The sequence below is a fragment of the Pan paniscus genome, chromosome 5 (assembly GCF_029289425.2).
Source record: "Pan paniscus chromosome 5, NHGRI_mPanPan1-v2.0_pri, whole genome shotgun sequence".
Classification (NCBI taxonomy): Eukaryota; Metazoa; Chordata; class Mammalia; order Primates; family Hominidae; genus Pan; species Pan paniscus.
This window is the reverse complement of record NC_073254.2, coordinates 76,881,617-76,904,079: the sequence shown is the minus strand read 5'-3', so window position 1 is coordinate 76,904,079 and position 22,463 is coordinate 76,881,617. Positions and strand designations below refer to the sequence as shown.

General features: G+C 33.7%; 1 protein-coding gene across 13 annotated transcripts in view; it reads left to right on the top strand.

Annotated features, from left to right (window-relative positions):
- Nucleotides 1-22,463, top strand: part of KHDRBS2 (KH RNA binding domain containing, signal transduction associated 2) — a 795,325-nt gene that overhangs the window by 226,928 nt on the left and 545,934 nt on the right. For all 13 annotated transcript variants that reach the window (XM_055113704.2, XM_034962289.3, XM_055113705.2 and 10 more), the window contains exon 3: nucleotides 6,461-6,577. In XM_055113704.2, coding sequence (XP_054969679.1) covers nucleotides 6,461-6,577 — 117 coding nt within the window. The remainder of the gene's footprint in view (nucleotides 1-6,460; nucleotides 6,578-22,463) is intronic.

Sequence of the window (22,463 nt, the reverse complement as noted above, 5' to 3'; positions counted from 1 at the left end):
AGTCAGTATTCTGTAACACTACCTCTGTCAAATGTCATTTTAACATACACAGGAGTCTGTTAATGGATTCTGGATTCCATTGCTCTATTTGTCTATCCGTGCCCCAGGACTGGATGCTTCATACTGTCATAATTAACACAGGTTTATGATGAATCTTGATATGTGGAAGGAATAATTCTTGACTTGTTCTTTTGCTTCTGAATGGTTTTGGCTCTTCTTGGACTTTCACTTTTTTAAACAAATTTTAGGACCAACTAATAAGTTGATCCAAACCCTATGGTGATTGTAATTAGAATTACATTGGATCTGCAGATGAAATTTAGAAGACTAGAAATCTATACGCCATTGGGAGTTCCTATTTATGAACACAATATATCTCTCAACAAAATGTATTTTATGCATGTTCTGTAAAGGTTTGAACATCTGTGGCTAAATTTATTTCTAGAAAATCTAGTTTTTAAAATTCCTATATAAATCGTATCTCCTTTAAAAAAATTCTCTATATGCTGCTGGCATACAAAAATACAATTAACCTTTTTTGTATAACAGCACCTTGCTAAGCTCTCTTACTAATTCTAATATTTTTATGAAAACACTTTGTTTTCTATGTATATAATTATATAAATGGCATTTTTTTACTTTCTGATATTTATAATATTTATCTTGTCTTAGTAGATTGTTTGAGTCATTGGTGCTGAATAAAGTGTCAAGAATGTGCATCTTTACCTTGTTTAAGATTTTTTAAATCAGTAAATCTACTGTTCCTATGAAATTTGAATAGAAGCCTTCTATTGACTGATGATGTTTCCTTTGTTTTTCAGATGATGCGAGTTTGTATAAATGATTAAGTTTAAATTCTATCAAATCATTTTTCCAAACAAATAAGATGCTAGCCTTTTTATCCATTAATTTGTTAATGGGTAAATTACAATTAAAGGTTATAAATCTTAAAATACTTGTATACCTATGATAAATAAAACTCAATCATGATGTATTTTGTACATACAACAGGACTTAGCTATGATACTATTTTGCCAAGTGGGTTTTTTCATGTCATTTTTTTTTCTTTTATGAGTGGCTTTGGTCTATACATTTCCTTTTCTGATTTGGTTTTGGTATGAAGGTTATATTCTGCTGAGTTCTTGGATATTTCTCCATTTTTTTCTCTGGTGCATAGATTGGAATGATACATTTCCTATAAGTCTAGAGAGATCCCTTTGTGCAACTAATGGGACTGGTATTTCTTTATAGTACATTTCATTATGATTTTATGCTGATTTTATTTTTTAATACATTTTATTGTATATATTTAAGGTATACAACATGATGTAATGGGATAATATAGAGAGCAAAATGTTTACTGTAGTGAAGCAAACTGACATATCCATCATCTCGCAGTTACCCATTTTTTTTTTTAGGTTTTGTGGCAAGTGCAGCCAAAATCTACTTAGGATGAAATCCAAACACAGAACAATTTTATTACCTATAGTCTACATTGTGTACACCAGGGGTCCCCAATCCCTGGGCTGCAGACCTGTACTGGTCTGTGACCTGTTAGGAACCGGGCCGCATAGCAGGAGGTCAGCAGCTAGCAAGCTAGCATTACCGCCTGAGCTCCACCGCCTGTCAGATCAACCCTGGCATTAGATTCTCACAGGAGTGGAACCCTATTGTGCACTGCACATGCAAGCGATCTGGGTTTTGCATTCCTTATGAGAATCTTAATGCCAGATGATCTGAGGTGGACGGTTTTATTTCAAAACACCCCCACCCTCCTCCACCCCAACCCCCACCCTCCTCCACCCCCACCCCCACCAGTGGAAAAATTGTCTTCCACGCAACTGGTCCCTGGTGCCAAAAAGGTTGAGGATTGCCAGTGTACACTCTGTCTCTAGACTTGTTCATCCTACATATCTCCTACATTTTATCCTCTGACTTACGTTTCCTTATTTCCACCCCAACCATGGTAAACAGTTTCATTTTCTTGGTATTTTTTTTCAGATTCCATATATAAATGAGATCATCCATATTTTTCTTTTTGTGTCTGGCTTATTTCACTTAACATATTGTCCTCCAAGCTCCTCCACATTGTGGCAAAAATGGCAGGATCTCATTGTTTTTCAGGCTGAATAATATTCCACTATATTGTTTCTTTATCCATTTGTCTGTCAGTGGACACTTAGATTGTTTCCATATCTTTAGTATCATGAATAATGTTACAATAAACATTAAAGTGCAGGTATCTTTACAAGGTGATTTTTATTTCCTTTGGGTATATGCCCAGGAGAGGGATTGTTGGGTCATATGGTAGTTCTATTTTTAATTTATTTAGAAACCTTCATAGGATTTTCTGTACTGGATATACCAATCTACATTCCCATGGGCAGTCTACAAAAAATACCCTTTTCTGCTCACTCAAGTAAAAATTTGTTATCTTTTGACTTTTTGGAAATAGCTATCCTGATAAGTATGAGGTTGAGGTGGTATCTCATAGTGGTTTTGATTTGCATTTTCTTGATGATTAATGATGTTGAGCATCTTTTCATATACCCGTTGTTTATTTTTATTTCTTTTAATAAGTGTCTATTTAGATCTTTTGCCTATTTTTAAATCGGTTTTTCTGCCATTGAATTGTCTTAATTCATTATAAACTTTGAATAATAACCCTTAGTAAATGTGTGCTTTGCAAATATCTTTTGTTCCCAATCCAGAGGCTGTTGTTTCAGTTTGGCGATTGTTTCCTTTGCTGTGAAGGAGTTTTTTAGTTTAATGTAGTCCCGTTTATTTGTTTTTGCTTTTGTGGCTTGAGCTTTTGGTATGACATCCAAAAATTCTTTACCAAGGCCAACCTTCAGAGGTTTTGAACCTATGTTTTCTCAGAAATAAATCTAAACATATACAGCCAACTGATTATTTTTTTACAAGGGCACCAATAGAACACAATGAGGAAAGGATAATCTTTGCAATAAATTGTGCTAAAAAAAAAAAAAACACTGGATTTCTATATGCAAAAGAATGAAATTGGACCTTTATCATATATCATATGCAAAAAGTAACCCAAAACGGATGAGACCTAAATGTAAGAACAGAAACTATGATGTTATTTCAAACATATTTTACATGAGTTTTTATTCTTTCATTTTGTTTTTCACATTCTCAATTAAAATGCTATTTGCATACAATGAAATAATAGTTCCTAAGAGTGCAGCTTGATAAATTTTGATAAAAGTATACCTATACCTCCAACAAATATAGAGCATTTCTGTCACCCCAGATATTTCCTTCATGCTGCTTTCCAGCCAGTTCAACTCCAGGCTCTGTTCTCAACAGACAACCACTCTTATGAAGTCTAACACCATATATTATTTTTGCTGCTAGAATTTTGTAATAGTGGAACCTAACATAATGTATTCTTTTATATCTGTCTTCTCAAGTGTCTGTTAGATACATCGAGGTTGTTGTGTCAATCAGTGGCTAGTTTCTTTCTGTTTACATATAAACTTGTTTGTCTGTACTTCTAGGATGAGCCCTTGTTTACATCTGGCTTAATGGTGATTGTGAATAAAGTGTCATGAGCATTCACGTGCAAGTTGTTTTATGAACATATGTTTTTAATTCCCTGGGATAAATATTTAGCAGTTGAATTACTGGATCATAGTGGAACTGTAAGTTTAACTTTATAAATAACTGCCAGTCTTAAAATGATACTACTGTATCATTTTAAACTACCAACAGCAATTGCAGTAGTAATTACACATCTTCATCAGCATTTACCATGAGTTTTCTTTTAGTTTTAGCCATTCTGGGGTATGTATATATGTGTGTGTGTGTGAGATTTACCATTGATTCGATGGAGTTCTTTATAGATTATAGATATTAGTCATTTTTCAGAAGTAAGGAGTGTTTTCTCTCAGCCTGTGGCTTATCTATTCAATTTTTAAATGAGTGTTTGCATCAGTAGGGCTTTTTTTTCTCACCCCCTTTTTTTTTTTAACTTTAAGTTCTGGGATACATGTGCAGAATGTGCAGGTCTGTTACATAGGTATACACATGCCATGGTGGTTTGCTGCACCCGTCAACACGTCATCTACATTAGGTATTTCTCCTAATGATATCCCTCCCCTTACCCCCACAGGCCCTGGTGTGTGATGTTCCCCTCCCTGCGTGCATGTATTCTCATTGTTCAACTCCCACTTATGAGTGAGAACATGCAGTATTTGGTTTTCTGTTCCTATGTCAGTTTGCTGAGAATGATGGTTTCCAGCTTCAACCATGTCCCTGAAAAGGGCATGAACTCATCCTTTTTTATGGCTGCATAGCATTCCATGGTGTATATGTGCTGCCACATTTTCTTTATCTAGTCTGTTATTGATGGGCATTTGGGTTGGTTCCAAGTCTTTGCTATCGTAAATAGTGCTGCAATAAACATAAGTGTGCATGTGTCTTTATAGTAGAATGCCTTGTAGTCCTTTGGGTATATACCCAGTAATGGGATTGCTGAGTCAAGTGGTATATCTGGTTCTAGATCCTTGAGGAATCACCACACTGTCTTCCACAGTGTTTGATCTGATTTACACTCCCACCAACAGTATAAAAGCATTCTTATTTCTTCACAGCCTCACCAACATGTGTTGTTTCCTGACTTTTTAATAATTGCCATTCTAACTGGCATAAGATGGTACTATCATCAGAATGAACAGGCAACCTACAGAACAGGAGAACATTTTTGCAATCTACCTATCTGACAAAGGTCTGATATCTAGAATCTTCAAGGAACAGAAAAGACAAATTTACAAGAGAAAAGAAATATCATCACAAAGTGGGTGAATTATATGAGCAGACACTTCCCAAAAGATGACATTTATGTGGCCAACGAACATATGAATAAAAGCTTATCATCACTGATCATTAGGGATTTTTTTTTAGTGCTCTTTGCTTTCTAATTAAGTAATCTCTTCCTAGCCTAGGTTCACAAAGGTTTTTCTAATGCTTTCTTCTTAGAATCTTTATAATTTTAGTTGTCACATATAGTTCTATGATCGATCTCAAAATAAGGTTTGCCTACGTGTGAAAGAGGGCATGAAAGTTTTTTTTGTTTCCTTTTTTGTTTTGTTTTGTTCTTTTTCATACTGATATTCAATTGTTTCATTACCATTTGTTGAAAACACTTTACTTTTCAAATTTGGTTGCTTTGGCACTTTTTGCTGACAATAAATTGACCACCTATGTATAGTCTTTTTGGGCATTATACCATACCATATCTATTTACCTATATGTACAACAATCCATACTCCAGTAAAAAAATTGAATAAAAGGCGTAAGAGCAGACATCTTTCTTTTTATTCTGGACTTGGGAAAAAAAAACTGAGTTTTATACCATTAACTATGGTGTATTTCTTACTGAGGGATTATGGCAGAAAGAAAAAAGAGAAGAGAAGAGAAGAGAAGAGAAGAGAAGAGAAGAGAAGAGAAGAGAAGAGAAGGGAAGAGAAAAGGAAAAGAAAAGAAAAGAAGAGAAAAGAAAAGAAGACAAGGAAAGAAAATCTCTGATATAGAAAGCAATTTTACTTAGTCTTACTTATCATTGTTCTTTATGTTCCCAAGATAGATTTTGGTGCATTCCATGTTCTTTGTATTTTTAGTTTAATCGACGAATTATGGCACAAATTATTACCTCGATCATTTGGTTTGGAAATGTTCCTTTTAGTAGCTAACATAAATGCTTTCATAACTGCTCTTAGTTCACTTGTTCTTATTTATGTTTCAAGATGATTAAGCAAATTATGTGGAACCCCAGAATTTTTTATTTCGACAAAGTGTTTTGTATATATGCTTTATAAGTACTGTTTTTTAACTTTTATGTGCTCATATCTTTTATTTACTAAAACAACTCTTTAATATAGACAATGTAAGATTGAACAATAATTGAGTCCCTTTATTCCTGATTATGAAAGTTGTAATAGAAAGTTATGGTCACCAGACAATGCTTAACAAACTTGAATATCAAATTTTATTTTAGATACTGATTTAAAGCATCGATTTTAAAATATTGATTGCAAACTTTTACAATTTTGAAGGTTCATAGACTTATGTTAAAATCATCTCTTATTTCAATAATATAGTTTGAGAGAAAAAGCCTTTAGAAATTCTGTAAACCAGCATGATTGTCCTTAGTTTCTTTCCTTAATAAATGATTCATTTGATTATATATGTAAATGATATTTTCAACATACTTTTCACTTTGGCATTCTTTTAAGAAGAGATATAGCTTTTAAAATGAGTGTTAGATTAGATATCTGAAATGGTTTGGGGTGTGTGTGTGTGTGTGTGTGTGTGTTTATGGCATGACTCTCTTCTCAGTGGTAAAGTTTGAAAAACCTATAACCTATCAATTACTCTTGGTGCAAATAATCACTTTATTGTACCTTAAAACAGACATTCTATTGATTTTGTTTCCTAGTTCAATTTTGTGGGGAAATTGCTTGGACCAAGAGGAAACTCCTTGAAGAGGCTACAGGAAGAAACAGGTGCTAAAATGTCTATCCTGGGCAAAGGATCAATGAGAGATAAAGCTAAGGTACTGAACTTTGAATCTAATATTTAACACATTCAGGAGGTTACCTATAACACTGAAGGCCAAATTTACAAGCATGCCTGAACTGCTCTTTCACCATTTCCTATGATTTCCATTGCCTGGGATCACCCTGTGTCACTTTCTGCTATCTCCTCTGTCTTCCTAAAAATCAATTATTGGCCTCCCTTCTTTTTCTTTCTAGAATGTATATTCTATATTTTCATTTTCTTTAGTCCTTTGTGTAGGTTGCTGTCACATCTTTTCACTTTTTCTGTGTCCTCTGTAGAATGTTTCTATATGTCTGTGTTCATTTTCTTTAATTCCCTCGCTGGTTCCTTTTTCTTTCTTCAATCATATCACCTAATAACATCCATTGTATCATTCTCTCATTTTATCTCTCTGCTCTATTTCACTTTGATCCTCTTACCTGAAGCAATTTCTAATACTTATCTGCAAATCTAAGAGAATCCTGCTTATTTCTTGAAATGCTTCAATGATATTAAACAACTCACCTGACCCCCAAAAGAACAATAAGAGATCTATCAAGTTTGATGTTTGAAATGATTTATTTCACATCTGTACTACATTATTTCTTATTTTATAAAGTGTTAGCAATTTTCTCAGTGTTAGAATTCAGTGTTTGGGAGAAATGACAATTTGTAGAGATTTATTCCAAAAGGATCTTTGAGGATTCACTGCGAAAGGCTGGATGTATTTGGTAGTATCATTTGACCAGGCCACACTTTTATGACTTGGTAATGTTATTATGGAGAATGAAATGTTCAAATATTTATTTTTGAGTATGAGAATCCTTAGAAAATTGCTCAGGAGTCCTGCATCTGTGTTAATGAGACATATTAAATGAGGAAATTTATAGTGTGAAATGTCACTGAACTGGTGAATATATCATACATAAAGTATCTTTACTGTAATAAGTCTACATTAGGAGTTTTAGCAAAACTCTCCATTTGGGTGCTTTCTTAGAATGGTTCAATAATCAACTGTAGAAAGTCAAAGACGGAATGATTTTTACTAGCCCTTTCTTTGGGATAACTTTTGATTACTCTATACTGTGTACAATTTCAGCAACGACTGTATTCTTGCCAATCCTCCTACCTCTAGATTCTCTGACTACACTTAAAATAAATATTACAAATATTTAAGAGGTGAGCACACCAGCATCTAGACATGAGATAAGCTTTTGTCCCTGCCACAAGTTTAGATTTTCTTTATATAAGAGGAGAAAATGACACATAATTACCTATGCCTGTACTTTCATGTATTCTTTAATATTGTTTTTGTTATGAATTTCCCAAATACTTCATACTGTTATATTATAAACTTCATATTGCGTGTTTTTATGGTCTCACACATTCTTTAAGATTTCAGCTTGTCATCATCTCCCCAGCATGGCTTCCCTGAACTCCTATAATAGGCTAAGTACTCTTTTATCACTTAACATATTTTACTGTATCTGTTTTTATCTCCAGGATGGAGAACTGTTCTAGTTAGCTTTGCACATGCAGAATCTACATGTAGTATTTCTATATCTTTTAAAACAGATGGATACATATTTTTAATTCTCATATATTTGGACATTTTTTCCTGTTCATAAAGTTTTAAACTAAATTTGTTTTTCCCTGTGAGCATGTTAGGTACCAGCAAAAGTATTGGAAAATCCAATAGGAAACAAATTTGCTTCTATTAAGTTTCCATGAGGTTTAATTTACTAATATTACCTGTTACTTACAATTCAGTTTCTTATTACTCTTTGTGTGATCCATCATGTTTGACTATGATTTCAGTGTTTTCACTTTTTACCAAATTAAATAAAATAACATATTAAATAATAATAATACATTGCACTGCAAAATATTTTTTAGAATTAAGATAAGGCCTTTTTTTCTTTCTTTTTCTTTCTTTTTTTTTTGTTCCACTTGCTTGCTTTTGAATGATAAGGTCTTAACTTTCTCAAGTATTGGACACCTAGCTGAAATAAAATCACAGGCATGGATATGAAAAATCTACCTTAGTAAACACTTGATTAAAATAAAAGATAAATCCTTGGTAAATTATTGATTATGATGCTGTTATTTTGCCTCTGCATCACGACATAAACAGGAAAGAAGATTTTACATAATTTTGTTTTTTCTAATTATTAAATACATCACATGGGATTGTGCAATAAAAGTGTATATGTGTGAATCCATACAAACCGGCATATGTTCATGCATTAATTATTTATTGAACACATTTTATGTAATTCACAGTTCTAATTTATAGTAATGAATACAAGGTCTTCCTCTCTTAGAGTTTATATTCCAATGGGAAAGACAGATAATAAATATATGAATACATTTTATACTTTTAGGACTTGATAATTTTTATGGATTTAAATGAAACAGAAGCAGGGAAAAGAGGTTAGTGGTGTTGGGAGCAAATTTTGATACAGTGATCAAGTAGAAAGAACACTGGAAGAAGAGAAGGAGCCAAACATAGAAATATCAGAAAGGAGAGAGAATGCCAAGTGTGAAGGCCCTGAGGGAGAATCTGTACTTTATGTATAACCATAGCTATATCTAAAACTATTATGACAACTATAGCCATATATTTATTTAATAAATATACTTATTCCCCTTTGGCTACCATCTAATTTCTTTATAGTAAAACTCCTGGAAAGTAATTCGCAATCACTGGCTCACCTTCATTCTTTATTGTTCCCCTCCTTAGTCTCTGTGACTGGATCCTCTCGTTCCAGACCTCCAAGCCCAGACTTGGTCTTCAGATTTCTTTTTTTCCTTCATGTTCTTATAGCACCAATGTGCTCTGAACCTCAAATTTATGTCCAGCTTCCAGTCTCCCCCTTAAGTGCTAGATGCTAAATTTATATATTTACCTACTCAACATGTCAATGTGGATGTAACAGGCATTGAAATGTAATATGTCCAAGGACACATACATACATACACATAAGTATGTATGGGTATGTATGTTGACAAAGACTCTCCTTGACCAAACTTAGGCAGGCCTCTCAGAATCCTCTTCTCAACTTTGCCTGACTTTACAAAGATTAGCCATGTTTAAAATTTAGATCAGCAAGTACTAAGAAGTTCAACATGCAACTGCCAATATTTTTATCCAACAGAAAAACTAAATAACTGAAGCCACATGAGGGGCTCCTTGTGTGCTTTACAAAGCCTGGGTCAGCACTCTTCTCTGTGGTTTCATAGATAGGTGACTTTGCAGGATATATTGTTTAATAAACATGTTTGCCTCACCTTTATAAGACATGATAATGCAGATTGCTTTTCTATGTTGGGTATGCTGCTAAGGTACTACAAAATGTACGTCTTTTTTCTTTTTCTTTATTTTTCTTTTTTTTTTCTGACAGTGTCTCATTCTGTTGCCCAGGCTGGACTGCAGTGGTACTATTGCGGTGCGATCACAGCTCACTCAGCTTTGACCCACCGTTGGGCTCAGGGCTCGAGTGATATTTCCACCTCAGCCTCCCAAGTATCTGGGACTACAGGTGAATGCCACCACACCTGGTTAATTTTAAAATTTTTTGTAGAGATGGAGTCTCCTTTTGTTGTCCAGGCTGGTCCTGAACTCCTGGATTCAAGTGATCCTCAAGTGATCCTCCTGCCTCAGCCTGCCAAGGTGCTGGGATTATAGATGTGAGCCACTGTGAGCACTTAAGGGGGAGACTGGAGGCTGGACATAAGACATACAAAGTATGTCTTAAACTTGATCTTTACTTCATGATAAAAGAAGATATTTGGTTGTGTAAGTCAGGGAAAAAAATCAAAAATATTTATTCCATATCTACTATTACTTCAAGAATAGATTCAATATTATGCTATATAAAAAGTATTAGACATGAGTCACAAAGCTTGATACTTAATTAAACATATTGACCAGTGTAACATTTTTTTTAAAAAAGTTAAGAAAATAACAGTCATTCGGATTAGTAGGTAGATAGAATGACAAACTCATTTCGTTTTGTTTTTGTGGATCTAATAATACTTCTTAATCCTTACATAAGAAAATACGAAGTATTAAGATATGTTTCCAGATCATTATAAAGTTAACTGCATCATATATAAAATAATTCTAGTGGTATCTAATAAGAAGATTCAAGTTTAATGTTTTTCTTTGTGTTATCTTGTGTTGGGGAAACATTACTTTTTGTTTAGTTATACCTAGCCGATAACTCTGTAAGCAGAAAAAGAAAACAAAAACAAAGTAGAATATAATAATATTCAAGGTAATACCAGTAGCAAAATCCTACCACATAGTCATGATTTCTTTCTCGTATTGGTCAGATCCCACAATATATGAACTCACATCCTACTTAAGACCAGCCAGGAATGCTTGCACAGAAGCTACATTTTAAATTGTGAGAAGAAAAAGTATTCTTAGAGAAATCTAGAAAGGAAAATATACAGCATGTATGCAATATTTCAAAATACCTCAGGAAATTAACTAGCAGTTTAGAAAGTTCTTTAAAGTCTAAGTCCTTCATATACCATATGGCCAGCTGGTTCTAAACAACCACACAGCTGCTGGTTTCACTGGTAGTTGCTTCTGAGCAATGTTCAGGGTAACTTACTGTAGCTTCAGATAGAGTGTTGCTATTTTGGGGGGTGTTGATGGCAAAGACTGATGAGGGAGAACAGAGGAAGCAGTGGTTCTACAAGCTTATTTTTGAAAACTGTGACAAATAAACATATTCTCTCTAAGAAAAAAGGTTAGAGGGGTTAGAGAAAATCAGACAATAGCTGAACACACTCAGACAAGAGTGAGGAAAATAGGAGATCTTGAAAGCAAATTTCTTATACTCACCTATTGTCCTTAAATGGAAATCACAAATGGACATGTTGTGAACAAATTATGTTGTAATGAAAGGTATTTTGGCATTTCTGTTAATAAGCTTGGCTGAAATTACGAAATGGGGTATTAAAGCAGTCTCATGATTATATGTTAAAAGTACAGTGCTGTTTGGTGGATTTTTATTTGAAAAATGTGTAATACTTCTCAAGGCAAGCTTTTCTGTCTTTGATGCAGTAATAATGTGCAGTTTCTATTCTAGAATATTTCTTCTGCATTTGGTGATGACTACTTTAGTAAATTCTTTCTGATTTCATGGCAAATTGATTTTCATCAACAGTAAAATCAACAAAAAACCTTCAAAGAGATGTGGCTGCCTAGTGGGCAATATGGGTGTGAACCTAGCGCCAGCCATCTCTCATCTGGCTTCTGGGCTCTGCCTAACATCAAACAGCGTAATAGTCTCTCAAATCCTGAAGGGGTGAAGTCATGCTCATTGCTTGTCAGTCAGGCTGTGACTGGTTACATAGACTCCTGTTTCAACTCTTTAATATCTTGAACACCAAAGCAGTTTATAATCCTACAAAATCAAGAGCCCAGACACCCTGACTTTCATTTTAGCTGTGCCTCTAATGAACTGCACAGTAGATCAACAACATTTCTTTCTTGACTGGCCTTCTGAAGGAAAGAATGCCTAACTCATTTTGACTTCCAGCAGAGTTAAAGGAATCAGCATAATAACTTGCTTAAATATCATTTGTGTTTGTGAAACATAAGCAGAGTATTATAAAATATAGATAAGTGGAATTTTATTTATGTTTGATTCATTCAACTTCCCTGTTTCTCTGATTTGAATTTTAGAGTAGGAGTAACAGACTGAAAGGTCCTTCCTGAACCATAGCTCTTGTGATAAGAAACATTGTGTTAAAATATATATATTTGTGGGAATACAATGAAACTTACGTTGCAACGTTTAACCAATAGATTATTTCAGTATGTGTTATATTTGGAATATACATGACCAAATAATTAATTAGGTTTGATTTGAAGAGTGAAGTATATCATCATATTTGTGAGACAATTTCTCAAATTAGCATCTTCATCTTTTGTTGTATGAATAATTTATCATTCAGTGTAGTGTGCCTGTGACCTTAGAAAGAAAAAAAGCCATAAAGTTATCTGGGCTCAAGTTCTTCATAAGCTTCAATAACAGGATATGGGGTAGTAATGTTTTATGAATTTTGAATCAAAGTTATATATTATCTTAAATCATTGATTTCCTCTCATCTGATTTTATTCGCATCTAGACAAATTCCTTTTAATTTTTGTAATTAAGACCTGCTCCTTGGAAACTTTCAGGGACCTAATGACACAGCCATAAACCAAGTTTTGTATACAGAAAACATTTTATTAATGCTACTTGTATAGTAACTTGTCCTCATTGTCACTTGTGACTCATTATTTGTACTGTACCGTTATTTTCCTAGAAGAGTGAAATGAGAGAATCACAGAATCAGGGTCTCTCCCACCATATTGTAAGACATTTTTGTTTACTAAGCTATTAAAAAAGAATGTATGAAAATAGAAATTTTTAGACATTTTACAATTTATAAGCCAGAATTATAATGATGTAGTTCTTTTCTACCACTGAGGATGGTCTATTATTTTAGGTCATAAGCTTTACTGCTGATCTGAAATTTTTTTTTCTTTTTTTATTGAGACGGAGTCTCATTCTTGCTGCCCAGGCTAGAGTGTAGTGGTACAGTCTCGGCTCACTACAACCTCCACCTCCTGGGTTCAAGTGATTCTCCTGCCTCAGACTTCCAAGTAGCTGGGATTACAGGCGCTCGCCACCATGCCCTGCTAATTTTTGTATATTTAGTAGAGACAGGGTTTCACCAAGTTGGCCAGACTGGTTTTGAACTCCTGACCTCAGGTGATCTGCCCGCCTCAGCCTGGGAAAGTGCTGGGATTACAAGTGTGAGCCACCGTGCTTGGCCTAAAAATATTATAGTAAAAGTACAAATGCAATATAACCAATATAGAAAGGGGCCAGGTTATATATCTGGACAATATTTTAAATTTCACATTCTGTGGAACTTTTAAAAATGGCTGCAAATTATTTGACATTTATTTTAGAGAGAGATGAATAGGGTCCAATTCTCTTCCCCTTGAATCTGGATAGTTTCAGTGACTTGCTTGTAACCAATAGAATGCAGAGTAATGTTGGTTCGTGATTTTGGGGGCTACATTGGAAGAAGCTGTGTACCTTCTTTCTCATTTGCAGAAACACTATGTCTTGGAGTTTAAAGGTGCCTTGAAAGGATTCTGAAAATCCTGATGCTGCTTACTGTGAAGAAAGCCAAAATTACATCGAAAGGCCATGTATAGGTGCCAGTGGGCAGTCCTACTTTAGTCCAGCCTTTGAGTCATCTTAGTGCAGGCTTTACACATGCGAGCAAAGAATTCACCAAATTATTCCAGTCCTTAGCCATTTGAGTGATCAGCTGCTCAAGTCTTCCTATCTATGGCCCAAAAAATCCTGGAGCAGAGATGCAAGCTGTATTCATGGTACACTACCTAAATTTCTGACCCACAGAAATCATGTATATGATAATAATATTAAAATCATTATTTTAGACCACTAAATGTATCATGGTTAGTTATGCAACAATAAATAACTGGAACACATTATTACTACTTTATATGTAAAATTATATTCTCTTTTTGCATTTCTGCTGCCTTCTAATGGCAATAAGCGCAGATTGATCATTTCTAGACGGGTGTGTGTGTGTGTGTGTGCGTGTATGCGTGTGTGTGTTGGATGTTTGTTTTTAGTTTAGTTTTGTTCTGTTTTGTATTGTATTGTATTTACAACTTATTTTGAATTTGCCTCTCCCACCGTCAAATAATTGAAGCACATGTCAACATTTTATTTAAAACTTGTCAAATAAAAGGCTGCCAAGAGAGGCAATTCAAACATTTCTTCTTGGTAGAGACGTTTTATGAGATACTAGACATCAAAAATAGAAAGCTCTGGTTTAAAAAGCATTAGGTTAGTCATAAAGCTGGTTTAAAGTCTTTCTGCCTTTGGATATCTGATTTAATGTCACAAGACTCAAGGTTAATTGGGCAGGTGATTCCAGTTTCTCTGTAAGTCTTCTTAATTTTACTACAACTTGACAAAGCAAGTGTTCTAGCATTTTACTAGGGATGCTAGATGGATCCCAAAAGCGAAAGTAAATGGCACTACACAGAAAGTACTGCCTCAGACCAAGACTGGAAGAGTTTTTATTTCTTAGTTCCTCCTTTTGAACATTTTAGATTGTTGAAGATTTATCTTGATCAACAAAATGTTCAATATGGTATTTTTGTGGGGAGACTATTAACTGAGCTTGTTACATCATTAGTCATTTCTTACATTTTATCGAAGGAAGAATTTAGATATGAGATCAGTCTGTGCAATACCTAGACCAAAATTACTGGGAATATATGTGCCCATTACATTATTTATTTTAACCAGATTGTTATATTAGAGAAAAATGAGAGAATCCAAAGGCAATTAAGTTTAGAAATATATATTTGTATACTATTAATATATATTTAGTACCACATACATATTATTTAGCAGATAATCTCTCTCTCCATACATACATATATATGAATTTAGAATGAAATTCAAAATTGTATGAAATTCTATATATATATATTTCTGCTGTCCTCTAATGGCGATCAATGCAGACTGATAATTTCTAGAGGGGTGTGTGTGTGTGTGTGTGTGTGTTTGCCTGTGTATCTATATAGATATGTACATGTTATTTTATTTAATAGAAAGCACTGATCAACACATAAAACACCCATAGTTGTATAGCAAACAAATCTAGAGCATGTATAATTTCTCAAGTTCTGTGTTGCATATGTTACTTTTTAAAATATTAAGATTTGCTTAATTTTTTTATACTGGATTCTATCTTTGCTTTGCCTACAAATTCAGTAACCAAAGCAAAGACCCACATTAATAAGTTACTGTTCTAATATAATTGAATATTAGAAAGAAAATTTACTTAAATAGCTTTATTTTGCTTGTTGTAACATACAATACATTATTAATTAATGGGTAATTTTAATGTCAAACCCTGTGGGAATGGTTATTGAAAAAGCAAAATAATAAGGATATTTAATCTCTTAGAAAAATCTTTGATGCAAAGGTTGTTGTTGTTATTATTTGTATGGTTTTAGAAAGATCCTGTTAAGTGTTTATTTTAATAGTTGAAATGACCCCAATATAAGCCATGTTTTTTAAAGAGAAACTTAGACAACTTGTTCTAGCATAGCTTGGGGAATTTGGAGGTACAGTTAAGAGGATAATGGGCCCAGAGTGGGAATGTTAACGAGAAAAATTCTGCACTTAACTCAAGTGCGTCATCAGCACTAATTTAGATTCTGAATTTCATTAGTTGCAGTGATGTTTATTTGACAGTGATCTATTTTCTTACCAGTTTTTTAAATTCACAAGTCATTCAAAAGTTGAATAGTAATCTATTTTTATCAGTCATAAATATCTGAATCATTCGTTACTTGAATAGAGTTGTCATGAATGCTTGAAAATTTATTTGGGCTCTTCACAATCATTGTTAAACAGTAGAAAACTGTTTTCTGGCTTTAGTTAATGACACTCAACGGAGCTCAAAGAAAGACCAAAAAAGAAAAAAAGAAAAAAATCAGCAGCTTCTCAATCTAATGAATAACAACACCGCAGAGTTTACTTTTCATTGTTTTCTGGGTGTATGGGTTCACCAAGAGTGAAGTCAAAAACACTGAGGAAAATGAAATGCCAGGGATACAAATAAAAATTTACATATTTTGATGTAAACACAACGATTGCACCACTTGATTTTTTTTGCAGCAGGACAGTGTTTTATGCACTTCCAGGGATGCTGATCACGAGGCATTTCATGTGAATAGTGCCTCTGAGTTGTTCCATTGTGGCAGTTAAGCCAGTCATAGAAACAAGCATACCAAATGCCAATAAAGGAAACACATTTATGTATTTTTGCTTAATATCTAAATATTAGAAATCACTAACACCCATTATGAATAGATTTCCTTTTAAAATATTATATGCAAAGTAGTTTACTCTTTGCATATTTTTGTGCAAACTTAGCATCTTGTTTTAATTTTGAAAATACTAACATTAAATTTCTTTGCTTTTTGAGGTCAGAGTTTTGAGATGGACAGTAATCTGTTATGCCAGTATTCTTGTATATGCTTTTTTCCAGATAAGGAATCCTTTAGCTGTAGGTATGTAATTGCTAGCATCTACAATTTTAGCATCACTATAGGGTTTTAAAAAAAGGCAAACAAAATGTGAACCTTAATTTAAAGAATTTGGAACATTTCCAGAAGCTGTGATGTTTACATTTCTAAGCTTGTAATGCCCTCTATTTGCTGCTTCCTCTTCCTTAATAGTGGGCTTACTGTTTTCTCTTCGTTTTTGGGTGTTTTGCAGTATTTTATTTCTATCATTAAACTCTTATGGAATATTTTTTCCCAGTCTTCATTTTCTTTTTTTTCGCCTAAAAATTTTAAGCTAAATAATTATCAGAATAATTTTTTTTTCAGAATTTGAAACACCAAATGACTCTCATTTTTATTTTCTTGAATGTGTGAGAGATTTTTGTTTTCTCAGCAACACCATCAATATCAGATTCACTCAAATCGAGTCCTTTAAGACAACAGTCACTCCTACCTATACAGGAATATAAATGATGCAGTATAAGATGGCAAGCCATTAAAAAACAGACATATCCTACCTTTGCTGAGTTAATATTTTTAGGATTCCAGTTCTATAAATTTTAGGTTTCAAAGTCTTATCCACATTTTATTTAATACTAATAATCTAAAGAAACTATGTAGAAACTTGTATTATGATGATTATCATTATCATTTAAGAAAGATTTTATAATATGAGTAAGGCAAGAGTATGCTTTGTTGGCAACTCTATAGCTTTAACATAATAATCTGGGGCATAAGAATTAAACTTGGGCAACATTTAGTTTCAGAATATTATAAGGATAACTGTGGGGTTGTGTTAGTTTCCTTCATCTGGTCTGAGGAATAACCTATGTACTTTTATGTCATAATACTCATAGTAAATTAGTTTATGCAATCTTAAAGCTAGCAGAAAACCTAAAGATACTAGTTTAATTATTTCATTTGTATAGCTGTAATATATTGTTGCCCATGAAACAGTAATTTGCTTGAGATTACTGGGCAATTACTAGGACATATTTAACTATTGGGTGTGAAAAACCCCAAAACATAAACATGAAGGTCATTTTATGAAATCAGCTTGCTTTCACTAGTAGATTAACATCAAGGAACCAAAACATTGGAAGAAATATACTTTTCCAAGCCTTCTCTTGATGTTTCTTTAACTATTGCAACCTAAGTTAAATAAATAGAAAACAGATCCAAATTACTTTTTTTTCTTATAATTTTAGGCTTAGAGAATAAAAGTGCAGGTTTGCTACATGGGTAAATCGTGCGTGTTATGGGAGTCTGGTGTACAGATTATTTTGTTAGACAGGTAATGAACGTAGTGTCCGATAAGTAGTTTTTTGATCTTCACCATCCTCCAACCCTCCACCCTCAAATAGGCCCTGTATCTATTTTTCCCTTTCTAAATTACTTTAAATATTGTAAAATTACTTATAGGACATAGAAGATTGAGTTGACTGGTTCATTATAATATGGCCTCTATAAAGTTGAGTGGTTTAGATATGACTTATTTACAAAATGTTGCTATCCGTCCTCTCTTCTGTTTGCCACAGATGATGTGCACCCTGTACTCAGGGTGCCTAAGTCAACAGTTTACATACTTTGATTTGACAGCTCTCTGCAAATAGTGAGGTACAAGCAGAGAAACTAGATCACCACTTCTCTGCAACTCTAGCCCCACCCTTAGGAGAAGACTTGGAGCAACATGGGCTCTTCTGGGAAATCTTCATGTCTAGAACCTGGAATATTCTTTTTAGGAGGAGAGAGTTTCCCTGTATAGTTTTGTAGGTTAGAAAATTGATCAAAGTATATTTAACTGCACATCTAATGAAGAACTTTTGTCACATTGCTATAAATTATTAAGTTGTAAACCAAAAGTGCCACCTTAGTGCAGATGTTCCCTGTTTGACCATTAGTTTTATTAAAATGACCAGAGCCACGCTGTTACATTTTTAGAAATGTTTTTACTTTAATTGTTCTGGGCACATAGGTGTATATATTTATGGGGTACACCAGATGTTTTGATACAGGGATGCAATGTGTAATAATCACATCATGTAAAATGGGGTATCCATCGCCTAAGGCATTTATCCTTTGTATTACAAACAATCCAATAATACTCTTTTAGTTATGTTTAAATGTACAATTAGTTTATTATTGACTATATTCACCCTGTTGTGCTATCAAATACTAGGTCTTATTCATTCTTTCTATTTGCTTTGTACCCATTAACCATGCCTACCTTTCCCACAGCCACTAACCCCTTCCCAGCTTCTGATGACCATCATTCTACTTTCTGTCTCCATGAGTTCAGTTGTTTTCATTTTTAGACCCCACAAATAAGTGACAACATACAATATTTGTCTTTCTATACTGGCTTATTTCACTTGGCATAATCACCTCAATTTCCATCCATGTTGTTACAAGTGACAGAATCTCATTCATTTTTTTGTGGCTGAATAGTACTCCATTGTGTATAAGTACCACATTTTCTTTATCGATTCCTCTGGTGGTGGACACATAGGTTGCTTTGAATTCTTGGCTATTGTGAGCCATGCTGTATCTAACATAGAAGTGCAGATATGTCTTTGATATACTGATTCCTTTTTGTTAGGGTATGTACCCAGCAGTGGGATTGCTGAATCATGTAGTAGCTCTATTTTTACTTGTTTGAAGAACCTCCAAACTGTTATACATAATGGTTGTACTAATTTACATTTCTACCAAAGGTGTACAAAGCTTCCCTTTTCTGCACATCCTTGCTATTATTTATTAATTATTGCCCAACTACTGAATATAAGCCATTTTAATTGGGGTCAGATGATATCTCATTGTAGTTTTAATTTGCATTACTCTGATGATCAATGATGTGGACACCTTTTCATATATTTGTTTGCTACTTACATATGTTCTTTTCAGAAATACATATTCTGATCTTTTGGACATTTTTAATCAGATTATTAGATTTTTTTTCCTGCAGTACTATGTTCAGTAACAATGGTGAAAGTGGGCATTCTTGTCATCTTCCTGATTTGAGGGGAAAGGTTTTTTTTTTTTTTTTTTTTTTTCGGTTCAGAATGATACTAGCCATGGGTCTGTCATGGCTTATGTTATGTTGAGATATGTTTCTTCTATACACAATTTTTGAGTGTTTTTATCATGAAGGAATGTTGAATATTATCAAATGCATTTTCAGCATCAAATGAAATGATTATATGGTTTTTGTCCTTCATTCTGTTGAACTGATGTATCATGTTGATTGATTTGCATGTGTTGAACCATCCTTGCACGCTGAATGATCTTTTTAATGTGTTGTTGAATTTGGTTTGCTAGTATTTTGTTGAGGATTTTTGTATCAATATTCATCAGAGATATTATCCTGTGGTTTTCTTCTTTTGGGGCGTCTTTGGTTTTGGTATCAGGGTATTGGGCTTATAGAATGAGTCTGTTAGTATTCCTTTCTCCTCTATTTGTTGGAATACTTTCAATAGGATTGCTGCTAGTTCTTTAAGTGTTTGGCAGAATTCAGCAGTAAAAGCCATCGGGTTCTGGTCTTTTTTATTTATTTAATTTTTATGGAGAGACTTTTTATTATGGCTTTGATCTCATTACTTGTTGTTGGTCTTTTTAGGTTTGGGATTTCTTCCTGGTTCATTGTTGGTAGGTTATTTGTGTCTAGGAATTTGTTCATTTCTTCTAGATTTTCCAATATATTGGCATATAGTTGCTCTTAATAGCCACAAATGATCCTTTGAATTTCTGTGGTATCAGATGTAATGTCTCCTTTTTCATCTCTGATTTTATTTATTTGGACCTTCTCTCTCTCTCTCTCTTTCTAAATATATAAATATATATATTTCCTTAATTATTCTGGCTAAAGGTTTGTCAATTTTTTTAAATTTTCAAAAAACCAACTTCTTATTTCATGGATATTTCATATAATTTTCTTCATTTCAATTTAAATTATTTTTGCTCTCTTGATGATGGGTTCAAGCAGTTCTCCTGCCTCAGCCTTCCTTTTGTTTGTGTTGGAAAGTTGTTATTTCTCCTTCATGTTTGCATATATATATATGGCATATATAATATCTATATGCCATATATATATTGCATATATAAATGTCCAAATATATATATATCCAGATATATATATATATCTGGATATATATATCCAGATATACTATTATAGGGTAAAAGTGTTTTCTCTTCAGCACTTCAAATATGTTAAGCTAGTCTCTTCTGGCCTGTATGATTCCCACTGAAAAGTCTGCTGCCAGATGTATTTGAGCTCCATTGTATGTTATTTGTTTCTTTTATCTTGCTGCTTTAGTAGCTTTACTTTATTCTTGATCTTTGGGAGTTTAATTATTAAATGCCTTCAGGTAGTCTTCTTTTGGTTAAATCTGTTTGGTGTTATATAAACTTCTTGTACTTTAGTATTGATATCTTTCTCTAGGTTTGGAAAATTCTCTGTTATAATGCTTTTGAATAAACTATACCCTTATCGCTTTCTCTACCTCCTCTTAACCAATAACATTTTGCCTTTTTGAAGATATTTTCTAGAACCTATGGTTGTGGTTGTTTGTTTTTATTCTCTTTTCTTTTGTCTCCTCTGTTTGGGTATTTTCAAATAACCTGTGCTCAAGCTCACTAATTATTTCTTCTGCTTGATCTATTTTGCTATTAGAAGACTGACGTATTCTTTAGTATGCCAGTTGCATTTTTCAACTCCAGAATTCTGCTTGATTCATTTTCATTATTTCGATCTCTTGTTAAATTAGTCTAATAGAATTCTGAATTCCTTTTCTGTGTTATCTTGAATTTCATTGAGTTTCCTCAACACTGCTATTTTGAATTCTCTGTCTGAAAGGTCACATATCTCTGTTTCTCCAGGATTGATCTTTGGTTCCTTATTTAGTTCATTTGGTGAGGTCACATTTCCTAGATGGTGTTAATGATAGTAGATATTCTTTGGTGTCTGGGCATTGAAGAGTTAGGTATATATTATAGTCTTAACTATATGGGTTGGTTTGTACCTGTCCTTCTTGAGAATGCTTTCTAGATATTTGAAAAGACTTGGATTTTGTGATATAAGTTGTTTCTGCTTTTGTGGGTACCCCAAGCCCTATAATACTGTGGTTCTTGCAGACTCATGGAGGTACCATCTTGACGATTTTATTTGTCAGGGTTCTCTAGACGAAAAGAATTAATGAAATATATACACATATATATAATATATATATATATGAATATATATGGGAGTTTATTAAGTATTAACTCACACGATCACAAGGTCCCACAATAGGCCATCAGCAGGCTGAGGAGCAAGGAGAGCCAGTCCGAGTTCTGAAACTGAAGAACTTCAAGTCCAATGTACGAGGGCAGGAAGCATCCAGCATGGGAGAAAGATACAGTCTAGGAGACTAGGCCAATCTCTCTTTTCAAATTTTTCTGCCTGCTTATAGTCTAGCTGTGCTGGCAGCTGATTAGATTGTGCCTACCCAGATTAACGGTGTGTCTGCCTTTCCCCCAACTGAATCAAATGTTAATCTCCTTTGGCAGCACCCTAACAGTCACACCTAGAGGATTAATACTTTTTATCCTTCAATCCAATCAAGTTGACACTCAGTATTAACCATCACAATGGTCTTGGACCGGATCCAGGAGAATTCTCTGGATTAACTGGCAGAGACTCATGTTCTCTTCCTTTACTTTCTCCCAAACATGCAGAATCTCTGTCTCTCTTCTAAGCCACCTAAAGCTGGGGTTGGAGTAACACAAG